The sequence below is a fragment of the Raphanus sativus genome, chromosome 5 (assembly GCF_000801105.2).
Source record: "Raphanus sativus cultivar WK10039 chromosome 5, ASM80110v3, whole genome shotgun sequence".
NCBI lineage: Eukaryota > Viridiplantae > Streptophyta > Magnoliopsida > Brassicales > Brassicaceae > Raphanus > Raphanus sativus.
The window spans coordinates 7,087,966-7,101,868 of NC_079515.1; the positions used below are offsets into that span (position 1 = coordinate 7,087,966).

At 37.7% G+C, this 13,903-nt stretch overlaps 4 protein-coding genes and 1 non-coding gene across 5 annotated transcripts; 2 read left to right on the forward strand and 3 right to left on the reverse strand.

Annotated features, from left to right (window-relative positions):
• Positions 1-3,428: 3,428 nt before the first annotated feature.
• On the forward strand, positions 3,429-3,848 carry LOC108858075 (heat stress transcription factor A-4a-like). Its single transcript, XM_018632055.1, has one exon. The coding sequence runs from the start codon at positions 3,429-3,431 to the stop codon at positions 3,846-3,848; it is 420 nt and encodes a 139-aa protein (XP_018487557.1).
• Positions 3,849-4,433: 585 nt separating this feature from the next.
• On the forward strand, positions 4,434-5,570 carry LOC108858076 (uncharacterized). The gene is made up of 5 exons (XR_008945840.1): positions 4,434-4,549; positions 4,698-4,746; positions 4,891-5,008; positions 5,108-5,202; positions 5,399-5,570. It is a non-coding gene; the product is annotated as an uncharacterized LOC108858076 (transcript).
• Positions 5,571-5,708: 138 nt separating this feature from the next.
• On the reverse strand, positions 5,709-8,267 carry LOC108857318 (novel plant SNARE 13). Its single transcript, XM_018631290.2, has 10 exons — positions 7,963-8,267; positions 7,800-7,892; positions 7,585-7,678; positions 7,337-7,374; positions 7,068-7,168; positions 6,664-6,743; positions 6,530-6,586; positions 6,358-6,450; positions 6,200-6,274; positions 5,709-6,106 (listed from the first exon to the last, which is right to left on the reverse strand). The coding sequence occupies exons 1-10, from the start codon at positions 8,037-8,039 to the stop codon at positions 5,999-6,001; spliced, it is 816 nt and encodes a 271-aa protein (XP_018486792.1). The 5' UTR covers positions 8,040-8,267; the 3' UTR covers positions 5,709-5,998.
• A 2,513-nt stretch (positions 8,268-10,780) lies between these two features.
• LOC108858077 (uncharacterized) lies at positions 10,781-11,442 on the reverse strand. The gene has a single exon (XM_018632057.2). It carries the CDS (start codon positions 11,381-11,383, stop codon positions 10,781-10,783), a length of 603 nt encoding a protein of 200 aa, XP_018487559.1. The 5' UTR covers positions 11,384-11,442.
• Positions 11,443-11,575: 133 nt separating this feature from the next.
• LOC108857254 (50S ribosomal protein L3-2, mitochondrial) lies at positions 11,576-13,315 on the reverse strand. Its single transcript, XM_018631215.2, has 5 exons — positions 12,823-13,315; positions 12,533-12,742; positions 12,303-12,407; positions 12,121-12,234; positions 11,576-12,012 (listed from the first exon to the last, which is right to left on the reverse strand). The coding sequence occupies exons 1-5, from the start codon at positions 13,192-13,194 to the stop codon at positions 11,839-11,841; spliced, it is 975 nt and encodes a 324-aa protein (XP_018486717.2). The 5' UTR covers positions 13,195-13,315; the 3' UTR covers positions 11,576-11,838.
• Between the last annotated feature and the right edge of the window lie 588 nt (positions 13,316-13,903).

The window sequence follows — 13,903 nt, forward strand, 5'->3', positions numbered from 1 at the left end:
TCAGATTTCTTATCTTGTAATACACGTTATTTATTTTCACAAATGTATATACACTTTATCTAAAGTTTGCATATGAACATTGTACACTTTAGTTGTTAAGAAAACAAAACAGAAAACAAAATAACAAAAAGAAAGATAAGGATTATGAAAGGAAGCTGACGAAGCTATATGCCGTGATTGGCGAAGACGGTTTTCAAAGAAAATGTTTAGCCGTTTAGTATTTAACTAAGCAAGTATTGTAAAATGTGTTACTAACCAATATGAACTTTGGTCAACATTATTAAATTAGACGTCGCACCTAACCCTTTAAGGTATTACTATTGTCACCACCTTCCCGTTTATTATTCTCCACTATACATTCCTCCTTTTTTTATAATGAACAATACAACCTTTTAAGGAAGTACATTAGTTTTATTTGAAGGATTAAATTAAAGAAAATGAGCGGCTGGAAAATCAGAATCGTGCATTTTGGTTCGTTGAAGTGTTATAAAAATATAAGAAGAAGAGAAGAAGACGACATAAATCATTTGAAAATAGTTAAAAGGATTAGAAAATGCATTCGTGGGTACATGTCTTTTGTTATTTTCGTGTAGATAAATTGGCATGCAATGCAAATGCACTAACATAACATTTTGACGACGTCTAACAAACAAATGTTTAGGGCTGAAAAAGTTGTTTCGTGTTATGATGAAGTCGTGTTACAAAAAAAAGTGTTATGGTGAAGTCATTACATAATCATATACCTGTTGGAAGATACAGAAATAAATCATATTCCAGCTTAGTAAAATTCATGTGAAATGACATGTGTATGTCACTTCTCATACTTTATTATGCTTTATGCATGGTGAATTAAAGTTTGTTGACAAAGGCAAAAATAGTTACCTTAATCATTAAAATAATATGAAATCTCTCTTCTAGAATGTCAACTAAAATGTGTGTTTGACATTTTAGTGAGATCAGAACATATTATACTATGCTATGAAAAACATATTATACTATGCTATGAAATAAGTTTTATATTTATAGTACTATTACATTTTGGTTATATAAAATGTGTAATGTTTTCTTTTTACTTTAAGGAATCACATTGGAATACTCCGTGACACGCTGTGAGACACTAATGCATGATTATTGGAACGTTAATTCATAAATAAACTATACAAATTATAAAAAACAGATAAAGCAAAGCAGTAATAATGTTGCCTTAGCGTGTGCTTGACAAAAGTCAACCCAGAGTGCCTGTTTGTCTTGCTGCGTGGAATACAAGAGACATACCTTCTTCATTGTCATTCACCAGCTGGAAAAATGATTCTCTATCTCTTTTATCTTCATTTTTATTATCTTCAATACAAGCCATTATAATTTTGTTTGCTTCACACTATCTTTTTTACGTCACCCTCAGACGATCAATGTGTTAATACATAACTGCATGAAACTGCTGATTTTTTTTCAAATAGTGTCTATGCACATAATTTTTTTATAGCAGATACAACTTTTTATGTAAACCATTCACGATGGCAGGTGATAATTTCGAATTAATTTATTTTAATTTCAGAAAAGTAAAATAAACTATTTTACCCCCCCCCCCCCCCCCCCCCCCCCAAAAAAAAAAGAAAACAAGCTGATTGGTTGTAGAAGTAGAACAATAATTCAGAATACAGGTAACAAACAACTGCATGATTAGTGTCCGCCTCCACAAGCTAACTAACAATGGTTTAGTTGGTGGTGTTGTTGATATTTTGCTCTTTTTCTTCTCTATTTTAATTCGCCGTTCTTTATCTTTCCTTCAAAACATTAGTTTTATATACTTTTCTTATCTATATTTTAGTCTTTTCCATTCCTTGATGTTTAATTAATTAAGTTGTTATGGTCTTGCAGTTGTTGGGTTACATCAAATCTGTCCTACTAGCAAGTAAGATATTAGGGTCTTAATAACAATGACAAGAAACCAGTGATTGTAGAAGCTCTTTTTTTTGTATCTAAACCACAGATGCATTGCATCCAAATCAAACCAACAATATTGTTGGAAGTCTTGTTTTGAGAAATATATTACAAGCTTACTAAATTATACCTAGTGATCTTTATTTATTTTTGTATATATCATCCAGCCATTGTTTTTTTTACGACATCTTTATTGTATTTACGGTTACAAGGTTCATGACATAAAATTGTAAATGTTTTATGAATTATGAACATCTCATAATAGTTCACGACATTTAGTAGCTTTATTTCACATTCATATATACGTCAACTTCAATGGGATAAAAGAGGAGATTCTTGTGTAAAATGTTAACACAATCAACTGGTGCGATACGCAAAATTGCTGCTAGTCTGCTAGAGTCGGTGCCCAAAAAGAGTGTATACATGCCATGTCTCTCTATCTTGTAGTTTATCATGTTTACACGATTCTATAGTATATATATATATATATATACACACACGTTTATATTTGTTTATTTTGGTGAAAGTGAGATTGTAGTCAAAAATGTCGACTAACAACAATTCCTTGAATCTCAAGAGAGTTTTTCTTTTCCTTTCATTTCCAAACCTGATCACGAATAGCTTATTTTGCGTGTTTATTACATGTGTTAGCTGAAAATAGTATTTTCATGGTAATTTTATATGGATCATGTTTCAAGCAATATTTAAGTTGATTTTATCGGTAATTTTTGCGTGTTCAAAGAAAAAGGAGTTGTCACGAATACGGCCGTGGCACATAAAAGATTTTTATATTTAAGGGGCCAATCATACAATAAGCTTTATCTAGTTCTACTGGTAATAAGAACGTCAGGATGCATGTCAGAGGTGCCAGGTTCATTCCATTAGAATGCAATTTTAAACATTTTTCTTCTGATTTTTACTTGTGGGAAAATTTTCTCAGGCTCGGCCCTGGTCACGAATATCTTACTGCCGACAAGAATTGGTTAGTAATACCAATTAATAGAAGAAGACCTTCAATTATAAATTAGTTAGTACATCACATTCATTTAGTTATTCTAAATTAAATATAATACAACCTCCCTAATCCTCACGTTTATATATAGATATATATAATTTTTTGTCGCCATATATATATATATATATATATATATATATTCAATTATCATGTATTGCAGCTTTCTTTTTTATCTCGCGTTATTTTTACTGGGCCTAACAAACAAGCCTCATGATAAACTAGGCCGATAAAGCCCAAACAATTTATTTTTGGCGGGTCTTGTCCACATCCGGTGAGATGGGTCTGTAGCCGTTCGATTTAGATACTGCAGATAGCGTAATAAAATCTCCACCGTATATTAATTAATTAGTTTTGTTTGGCACATCGTCTCCAACTAAAAAACTAGTGTCATAAACTTGTACGTCGTCCTAGGGGAGATTGATTTTAGGGTTTTGTGGTGTTGGTTTTCTGAGAGATCTGAAGTGGTGTAGCGATGCACGTGCCGGTGACCGTGACCGATGACTCATTATCTTCATTCTACAAGGGTTTATACGCTGTGGTGGATGATCCTTCACTGGATTCAGTAGTCTCGTGGAGCAAAGACAAGAAAAGTTTCGTCATATGGGATCCGATAGAGTTTCAGAGAAGGGTTCTGCCACAAAGAAGAATACTATCCTTAAACTTCTCCTTGTTTATGGCCGACCTTAAGTACTATGGATTTATAAGGGTTAAGGGATCTAAGCATCGTTATCACATTGGACATCCGAAATATTTTGTGAGAGGTAAACCTGCGCTTATGAAAAAGATGCAGGAAGAGAGAATACACAAATTTGAACAAGCCAGGGCTATGAGAAAGAAAGCCAAAGCTAGAGCCATGGAGTTAGCGGATTCCTTGGGTGGTTTAGCTCTTTGATTGTATGTAGCTATGTGCTTTTCTTTTCTTTGTTGACATCTTTAAATGTTTGGGTCGATTGCGTTTTGTTCCTAAGAAAAACATCTCCTCTTTTGTCTGTTTTAAGAAATGTTTCTCTTTGTTGACCAAACATAACAGGTCACACTTTTTTACTTTAGTGATATCAAAATTTCTGGCTACAAAAACTTGTACGTCCTTTCCATTAATAAAATCTTCTTCCTTCTCTCTTGTTGATTCCCATTGAATCTGCAGTTCTGAGGAGAAGGGAGGAGGAGGAAGATGATGATAAACAAGACGCTTGTGTTAACTTATATATACTTACTCATTTACATTGTACTCTCTTCAGGAGTTATACTCTACAACAAGGTCAGTAGTGCTTCAATACGCCACACAGAACCTTTCCTGTAGTAGTGTAATGGGTGTCGTCTATTCGTAGGGATGATAGTATTGTGATGTTAACATCAGACATAGATATGCAAGAAAAGGGCTAACTATAGGTGCATGGTCTTGTTTTAGTTTTTTGTTTTTTGTTACGTTTTAGAGGAAAACTTACTTTTAAATGGTGTTTTCTTATTGTAATTGCAGTGGGTTTTATCCCCAAAGTACTTCGATTTTCCACTTCCTATAACGCTGACGATGAGTCGCTGATCCATATGAGGTTCTCTGGATTTGTTGCCTTCCTTCTTATTCGTGTGTTCAAGGTTTTCTAAACTCACATAGTTTCACATGTACACTTCCATTTTTGGTTACGCAAATCATATGTGGAGAGTGCTCTTTCATATTATACTCTCTTCTATGGATCCTTTTTGCTTGTCCGGTGTTTGAGTTTCTCCTATTGTGTTTTTTCAGGTTGTAGCTCCGGTTAAAATGACATTTGAAACGTAAGCCAGCTTACTGGGTACGTGAGTTCCATCATATCTCTATTTTAACACACATTTTGGGTCCAGATACGCAACATGTGTTGCACAGATCCAATTCAACTTCTGGATCTTTTTCTCCAACGCTCTGTGTGCACTTGCCTTGAACTTGGCCATATTCTTAGTAATAGGGAGAACAGGGGCAGTAACTATACGTGTAGCTGGTGTTCTCAAAGACTGGATTCTCATAGTTCTCTCCACAGTCATTTTCCCTGAGTCAACCATCACTGGCCTGAATATCTGGTGTCGTTTAAACATATAGCATCGTTTTTTTTTTTTGTCACACAACATATAGCATCGTTTAACTTATCTATTCGTTGTCATGTATTTGAATTGACACAGCGCTATGTGGTGTCGTCATGTACAATTAGATCAAAGTAAAGGACGTGAAGGCGTCTCAAACAACTGCTGACAGTCTCCCGGATCGAATCAACAAGGTTAGTCAAAACATTTTCTCGACCTCTAACTCTATTGGTAGGAGATTATGAATCCATAAATAGATGCAAGGAATCTGTAAACCCATGTTAGTATTCCACACATTATAATGTGGTGGTTCCAGTTGCTTGTTTTGTGTGTGTAATATGTAATATATACTGATGAACACAAGCATTATATATATATATATATATATAGGAGAGGAAGATGGAGAAGAAGTCTTCAGATAAATTCAATCCTGATGTTGGTGGAGAGATCCCAAGAGTAGGAGCAGAGATAAACGACGAGGAAGCACCTTTGATCACGTCACGGTTATCTCATATCGGTAGGACGCAGCTCGGAAATCACGCTGCTTATGATAGAGGTTTTGCATCCCAGTTCATTTACCCTTTTTTGTTGAACAGACCCCGATGACTAAAGCTTAAAAACGGTAAAGTTACACATTTGTTTGTAGTTAATGTTGCATATAGTTGGTCTTTGTTTTTGTCCATCATTACTCGACTCTGGATTTGGTCTAACATGGTCTAGATTTTATACATAAGAAGTGATAGGTTACTACAAAGAAAACAAATGATGAAATATACAAACCCTCCTCCAATCAATACCAACCCAGATTCAAGTTACTGGGTTGAAAAGAAACAAAAGAACATGAACATAAACAACCCCAAGCCTCGTCAACTACCAAAGCACACAACCCCTCTCTCTCTCTCTCTCATCCATGAAATGGAGTGTTAACAAATGAAAAAAGGCAAAGAAGATGAAGTATGAATACAATTTCCTCATATACAGACAGAGATTCTATCTTCCCATACACTCCGTATTCCTCAAGTACAGTAGCTTCCTCGATTGCGCTGGAGGAGCTAATCCTGGGATGTCCCTTATGTCCTTGTTGTTCGGGTGTACGATCTGAATATAGTTTAACAACAACATACAAACAAAAAAACGAAGTTACAACTTTGCAACGAACAATCACAACTTTCATTGGAGTGAGCAATGTACCTTCACTACGATAATGGCTATCACACCGCATACAATGAGAAACAAGAACATCATTATGCATTTATCAGTAGCCACCTAATATAAATGAAGACAGAGGGATTCACGTTTTGTGGTCAAGCAAAAAGAAAGCAATTTTGTGTTCATATGAGGTTACAGACCTGTCTCCCTATCTCTTTCACAAGCTGGGAGGCTTTCTTGAGAGAGAACTGAATCGTGTCTAAGTGGTTCACAACGCGTCCCATTTGATCCGTCTGCAATATTTTTCTGATGATTTGAAACTGCACTCATAAGATTTCAGTAGGGAAGCGACGGAAACTGCTTTGCATTTACCTGTCCCTTTAAATTAGCTGCAGTTTGAGTTCCAACTTCAATTGTTTGTTCTACAACCTGATAAGAACAAGAATGTTATCACTTCTATAGTAACAAGAAGTAAGTGGAACACACTTCTTCATTTTGTAACTTACCTGTTTTGAGCGTTCAATGGCCTGATCAGTCTCATCCATTCTTTTCGTTCCAGCATCAACAAGCTCCTGGTTTGACATAGCTATACACATAAAATGACATAAGCTCCACCATTCTAAAATATTCAACTTCACGCCAAACTCAATTACCATATTTCTTTAGGCGAAACCTTTTGTCTATACACTTGAGCCACACAAAGGATATCAGGCCAACCGGTAAAAAAGTTCTAGTATAGAATAATCGTTCACTATAAATGCACTCACATACATCAGAAATTATGCCATACCATTAAACTAAGAGGACAAATATATAGTACACCAAATTCCAGGAGTTTAAGCTTCAGACATGTCAATCTCTTGATGTGTTGGGACAATGGTAGCAGAGAAAAGAAGACATAGGGACTCACCTGAAGCCATTTGAACATTTTCGTCAGCTGTAGGTTCGGCGCTGGGTCCAGCTCCCATATCGAAAAGTTCAATCTTCTTGTTGCCAAGGGTACTCATATACCTGAAGTACACACAGACTAAGTTAACATGCACGAACAGATAAAACTAAATGAAATCCTAAAGACAGACATGTGCTGAGCGGGATGTTAACTAAAGCCAAAAAGAGGACAGGGGTATACAAGGTTCAAGTAATCCAGATTCTAAAAGTTGAATGAAAAGAAGCACTTACGTTTTTCTTAGAGCAACATATGAATTGAGTTCCTTAATCTGCAACATTTAAAACACGAGGGGAAAAGTTAGAAAAAAAGCAGACATGAACAAACAAAGTGTAAGGGAGAGGAGGGATAGATAAGATTTGACACTCAAGATCTGCGTTTAAATATCACTCCGGTGCCACTAAAACTTAAAGCAAACTTGAGATAACATCTCCTCTGGCAGTATATTCAGTGAAAGAAAGGCCAGACAGTAAAAACTAACCATAGATTGTTTCTCATCATTCAATTGCTTATTTACTTCGGGAGGATTTGAAGCTTCCTCGTCCTTGAGTTCACGGTCAAAATCCTTTACCAACCTGAGGAGACAAAAAAAATAGATTGTTACTAAATAATAATTATTTGGTCACATGAGTACTGTTTCCTTGCTTTATCATCAATCATTATACAGTACCAACTCAAAGAACGCAAAGTGGTAACCTTTTACAGTCTCTCATCTTATCAGTGAGTTCCTCGAGTTGCTTGCTTTGTCTAGTTGAATCCTTCATCTTATCCAACCTCTGGAATCCATTCCTGCAATAACAGAACAACCATCAACAATCTCTTAAATCGAAGTTATAAGAAAGAGGAGAAAAAGCATTACGCGAGGGCTCGGAAATGGTCACGGATTTCGCCATGGATCTGCTCCAATTGAGGGCTCATCGGGATATTTGAAGCCATCTCGCCGGAGATATTCACAACTCCGACGATTAATCAAATCAGAACCCTAAAGAGTACTTAAACACACACAGAAACAACAAAAGCCCCCAAAACGATAAAAACCTTAGCTTTTGAGGATTAACTCAAGTTAAAGAGGCTTCTCCAGAAAACGGAAGGAAATTCAAATTAATATAATTAGATAAAATTCTAGACAATGTGAAACAGATAGAGTGCGTGGAACAACGGAAAAGGGAAAGAGAAGAAGAAGCTTACGTGTATATGAAATTTGTACTGTTTCTTTTAATTAAAAAGACAGATATTATGACAGCACAGCGCCAACTTATTTGGGGGGTCCAGGCCTGTTTGTTCGTTTATGCGATCCGCGACGGTAATTGCAAATATGAACGTGACGTGACCATCGCAAATCGCTAATTCATGTCGTTACAAAATTTTAACAACTAAAATTATTATTTCTTTGGATTATGCAAACGAATAACATTTGGTGGCAAGTCACAACCACATTTCAAACCAACCTACCATTTATCCTTGGTTTGAATGATTACAAAATTATTTCATTTCTCAAATACACCTTAGACAAATACACATTGTTTGCTACTTGTTAGGAGCTTAGGATCATAGCAATATTATAATTACATTAATAATCTTCATCGTAGGCATCATCAAGATTGTATCCACAGTCAACGTTAGTATACTCCAGTAACACTTCTCCTCTTCTTCCTCGTCCTCGTCACGGGCTTCCTTCTCACCTTGCAAACTCTCGTTAACTCCACGCATAACCTCAGATAGCTGCTGATTCATTCACATTAACTATCAAAAATAAAGAAACAGCATAAACGTTTTATAAATGGTTGAATCGTCATTACCTAACCGCCATAAAAGTCTTATATTGGCCTTGTGGTCCATAAGGGTGGCTTCAGGTGTAAGGAGATCTGCCCCACCTGTGTGAACTCGTTCTTCATGAGGTTGAGCACCAAATGTTTTGATTGTAGATGAGCCTTGTGATTCTTTGGCTCTTCTCCAAGCAACTCGGAGACAAACTCAAGCTTTGAGATGTCTTCAAGAACCAGTTCTGTAGAGTGCATTGCGCATGGAGACCAGAATAGATTCTTTCTCTTTTCTTCAAGTAATCTTCCAGCACTTGTACAGGTTGATGTGCACCAACGTCTTCAACTAGTTTGTCTAGGTACTTAGAAAACGCCCAAAGCATCTTCTATTACATCAGTAACATCGATAGAGGAATGGAAGTAGACACCTCTGGGACACGAGACCAAGAAACTGATCATCGCTCTTGCCTTCTCTGTGTTGATCCAAGTGTCTTCTAGTATAGAACAACCCGTAACCATCCAAGAAGATCTGTACTCTCTCTCTCAAGTAGCCTTTGATAGTCGATATCTCTTCCTGAGAAGACTATTAGATTGCTTCCCGTTTGCTTCTTCTCTCCCAGCACCACCGCTCTTCCTCATAGTCCTCATTGTTAAGATTGATAACAACACTGTCTTTCCTCAGGCAGCCTCATTTTTCTTGTCGAACGACGTCGTTCTAGATTCTCCTTCATCCTCAGACATACTTCCTCTGGAGACTTGTCACAATAAGTGACTTCTCCTGATACTTGAGCCAAGTGTTGCAGTTTACCTTCTTCTTACACGCGTCTTGTGCAACACCGTGTTCCCAATCTACTAGTACTACTCCGGTTGAACCAGGTGGACTCATTGTTAAATCATACACAACTTTCAAGAAAGCTTCAAAATTTAATCATCTCCACAAACCATTGCAACCTCTAAAGCTTCAAACTTTAATCAGCTTCGCAAACCATTTCGACCTCTGGAGCCTTAACAAATGGCATTAAGAATCTGTGTAGTGATATTCTGCTCAACTTCCGACAACATGTATCTCTCGTAACAAGCTAGACCAGATAAATGAACTGGATTTTTTCTGCTACAGACATACCTAATTCGGCAAGGTGAAGTTGGAAACACATTGCAGGCGGCCAAGCGAGAGAGTTTTGAGCTACGAATCGACGAAGCGTTTTTTCGCGGGAGATAGAGCGAATTAACTCGACTCGGGCGATTTTTAGAGTTATTAGTGTTTTCGGCTGACTCGTTATTTTTAACGGATTTTCGAAATGAGGGCTTATATTTTATGGAACATTACATAGGAGCCGCAATATAATGGAAAGCTACACGATTAACCCTCTAAGTAATCAATATGGCAAACCCTATTTTTGGCAATGCCTGAACTTGCTCTTTCCATTTTCGTGTTGCATAAACAGATGTATCTTTGAACAAAAGAACAAAAATTAATCTATTATTTCCATTTCCAAGCCAAAACATCAAAATGCACTACCATTTTCTTTTTTGCTTTTCCCTCAAGTTATTGGAAATATGTTAATCAAACCTAATTCATCATCACATTATCATGAGAACTCAGTACATAAACAATCAAAAGTCTTCTTCCATGAATAAAATCTCCAAAACCAGTAAACAATACAACAAGACGAGAAGTTGTAATCACACAAAGACTTGTAAAGGTTTGAAGAAGAAATATACACATTACTATGAATGAATCATCCCTTCGTCTAACACACCACTATACAAAAAGAAAACCCTAAACTCAAAGTCTCCATCATTCTGAGAGTGAAGAAAGAAGTGAAAGTAGTAGTCTTTTCTTGAACCCTAGAGGAGAGAATCTATCTTACACATCCTTACGTACCGAACCATTCTTTGCGAGAGAGGTTTCTTGAATCAGCGGCGGTCATCGGCCTTCCTCTTCCTAGGGTTAGTCTTCCCCGAAGCTATGTCTTTGACGTCCTCAAGATACACCAATGCTTCTTTCGCTTTCTCCTTGGCGTCTTTAGCTTCGATGCTCTTCCTAACAGCTTCTTCCTCCAACTTCTCCGCCACGTTCTTGGCCAAAGCCACCGCGATCTCCGCCGCCGCGACGAGAGCCTTGGCCTTTTCCATGCCGAGAGCCGCCTCGTTTTGGGTAGAGCTCGTGGCGAGAGACTTGGGGAAGAAGGAGAAGTTAGGGTCGAAACATGGCGGGCAAGTGAAGAGATGACCGTCGGAGGAGGATGAGGATGAGGAGGAGGAGGAGGAAGGCGACGGGGGAGGAGCGCAGTTGAGGTGAGTGGTGGAAGAACAGCGGAGGCAGGTGATGCTAGCTTGTGGAGGAGGGACGGTGGCGTAGACGTCGAGACAAACAGGGCAGAAGAGGTTGCGATGCTCCTTGAGCAAGCAGTCAGGGCAGAGTCGGCGGAGGAGGTTGCCTTTGATGACGGTGAGGATGAACGGCGGCTCAAGCTCCTGGCAAGCTGCGCATTGGCGTTGATTCGGTTCTGGATTCATGGCGAAAGAGGGAGAGGGATGGAAGAAGCGTTAGTGTTCTCTGAAGTTTTCAAGATCTTTTGGGGTTTGAAGAGATGAGAACACAACTGTAATCTGTTGGGAGTTAAAAGACTTATATAGGGGACTAAGCATGGATCTTGATTCTTGCTGAAATATTAAAAATGGATCTTTTATGTTTACATTAAACGTAAATAAACATACAAAAGTAACCATATAATTAGAAGATAAGACAAGAATACTGTTACTTCATTGCTTATTGCAGATTCAACAAATGCAAAGACTAGATTCCTCTCTAACCATCGTTTTCAGTTTCATACAACTAATAAATAGGAAAAGACAATCTTTCTTCAGCAAAAGCTTTAGAGCTCTGTGCCTCCACTTCATCAGCTTCTCGTCTTCCACGAACGTAAAAAATGAAAAAGGTCAAAATCAAGATGAGGATCATGTCTTTAACATCACTCTGCTAGCATAAATGGGTCGACTTCTCCTAGATCTGCGACCAACGGTTCTAACTCTGATGGGTCCTCGTCTTCTGGGGCTAAGTAGGTTGGAAATGGAAGCTTTGAGATGTCTGGTTTCTTGTAGTGCGCATCTTTTATGAACACAAAGTTTCCTTCCGCACCAGGAACCTGCAACAAACAACAACAAATCATAATCTTGACCCAATGACACTCACGTAGAACGATCCTAAAGAGTAAGTGCGAGCCAAAGACACCAACTAACTTGAGAATACTTACTTGTCCTCTAACCCAGATGAGGTTCCTGGCGGGATCAATCTTGTAAACCCAAACGTTCTTTACAGTCCTCTGCTCTGCACCCATCCTCCCAGGCATCTTTCTTCCCTTGAACACCTGCTCAAAATGTTAACAAGTCAAGCTCTTGTAAAATTGCTCTAGAGGATATCAATTGAAACACATACCTTTCCTGGATCATCTCTTTGACCTGTGGAACCACCTTTCCGATGTGCCTTTGAACAACCATGTGATGCCGGCCCTCCTTTGAACTTCCATCTTTTCATCACTCCCTGCAAAATTACATCAAACATCACTTTACACCAGACACTAAACGCACATTGTTATTTGACTATTCTAACACTTGTGTTCTACCTAAGACAAACAAAAAGATGAAAGCTTTTAAATCAGTATTCACCTGAAAACCTTTCCCACGAGTGATCCCAGTGACATCAACAAACTGCCCAGGAACAAAATGACGCACACCGAGCTCAGTCCCAACAGGAAGCAAAGCGTCTTCCGTCACAGGAAACTCTCTCAGCTTCCTCTTCAACGGCACACCTTGAGCTCTGAAATGACCCAACTCAGGCATCGTCAAATGCTTCGGTTTCTTATGCCCACACCCAATCTAAAAAACCGACCAAACACAAAAAAACATTACTAAAACCACCACGAGCTATCATCACTCACTCATCAAGGAGCGTTTACCTGCAGTGCAAAGATGCCTTCTTTCTCAACGGTTTTGACCTGAGAGACGATGTTGTCATCGACCCAGAGGATCGACACCGGAACCCTAGCTCCCCATTTGTCCCAGAGAGCTGTCATCCCACACTTGACGGCGATGATCCCTGTCCTTTTGGATCCCCGGGACATTTCTCCGGGTTTCGCCTCGATGATCCGAGTCGGAGCTTCGATTACGTCGGATTCGTTGCCGTCGAGTGATCCAGCATCGGAGCTGAATCGTCGGGCGAGGAAGAGGCTAGAATGGGGAAGAGATTGAGAGGAGGGTGAAGGGGTTAGAGATCGGATCGATAGAAATTGAGTGATGCGAGAAAGGAGGCATCTTGGTACGGCGCCCATTGGTTTCGGATCGAATCGGAAGCAAGCGGAAGAAGGAACTCGGAGGAGGAGGAGGAGGAGGCTTTTGCGTAGGGTTTTAGATGGGAGGAGTCAACTATTTTGACCCTCTAAGCGAGAGAGAGACTATACTATAGCTTTCAGTTATTTGTTTTTATGTAAAACTATTCATATAAAAGAAACTAAATTTTGATCCGGGCTTCCAAAACACGGGTATTATTTTTTTTATTTTTATGAAATATATTATTTGTTTGTAATTATTGAATGTATTTAGCTTAGTAAAATTTTTTATAATAAATTCAACATATTTATTTGGCTTGTTGTTAAAATAAATGATTGATTTTAGAATGCAATTGTACAATACTTTTACATTGTTATTTTGTTTAAACAATATGATATATTCCTATATTAATTAAATATCTACATTGTAATTTAAATTTATATATAAATCAACATATTTGTGTAGTTTGTTGTTAAAAGAAATGATTTTGAATCCAAATGTACAGTACTTTTATATTGATTTTTTTCAGTTCATATAAAAATTTTAAATAAATTTATTTCAAATGACCCAACTAATATTTTGTTAAATTGGCCCCTGAAATATATTTTTATACATCGATATTTATTTTTCATAATTAGTTTTATATATTTTAGATGTATCATAATATAACTAACGATATTTAAAAGACATGGACCGAATCAGGTTATATGA

Coding starts and splice junctions, on each gene's coding strand:
- LOC108858075 (XM_018632055.1), top strand. CDS start 3,429: ATGCACGTGCCGGTGACCGTGACCGATGACTCATTATCTTCATTCTAC.
- LOC108857318 (XM_018631290.2), bottom strand. CDS start 8,039: ATGGCTTCAAATATCCCGATGAGCCCTCAATTGGAGCAGATCCATGGC. Junction 7,679..7,799: donor AAGATGAGAGACTGTAAAAG/GTTACCACTTTG, acceptor TTGTCTCCTCAG/GTTGGTAAAGGATTTTGACC. Junction 6,107..6,199: donor TAGCCATTATCGTAGTGAAG/GTACATTGCTCA, acceptor AACTATATTCAG/ATCGTACACCCGAACAACAA.
- LOC108858077 (XM_018632057.2), bottom strand. CDS start 11,383: ATGAATCCAGAACCGAATCAACGCCAATGCGCAGCTTGCCAGGAGCTT.
- LOC108857254 (XM_018631215.2), bottom strand. CDS start 13,194: ATGGGCGCCGTACCAAGATGCCTCCTTTCTCGCATCACTCAATTTCTA. Junction 12,408..12,532: donor CTCGTGGGAAAGGTTTTCAG/GTGAATACTGAT, acceptor GTAATTTTGCAG/GGAGTGATGAAAAGATGGAA. Junction 12,013..12,120: donor TCATCTGGGTTAGAGGACAA/GTAAGTATTCTC, acceptor TGTTTGTTGCAG/GTTCCTGGTGCGGAAGGAAA.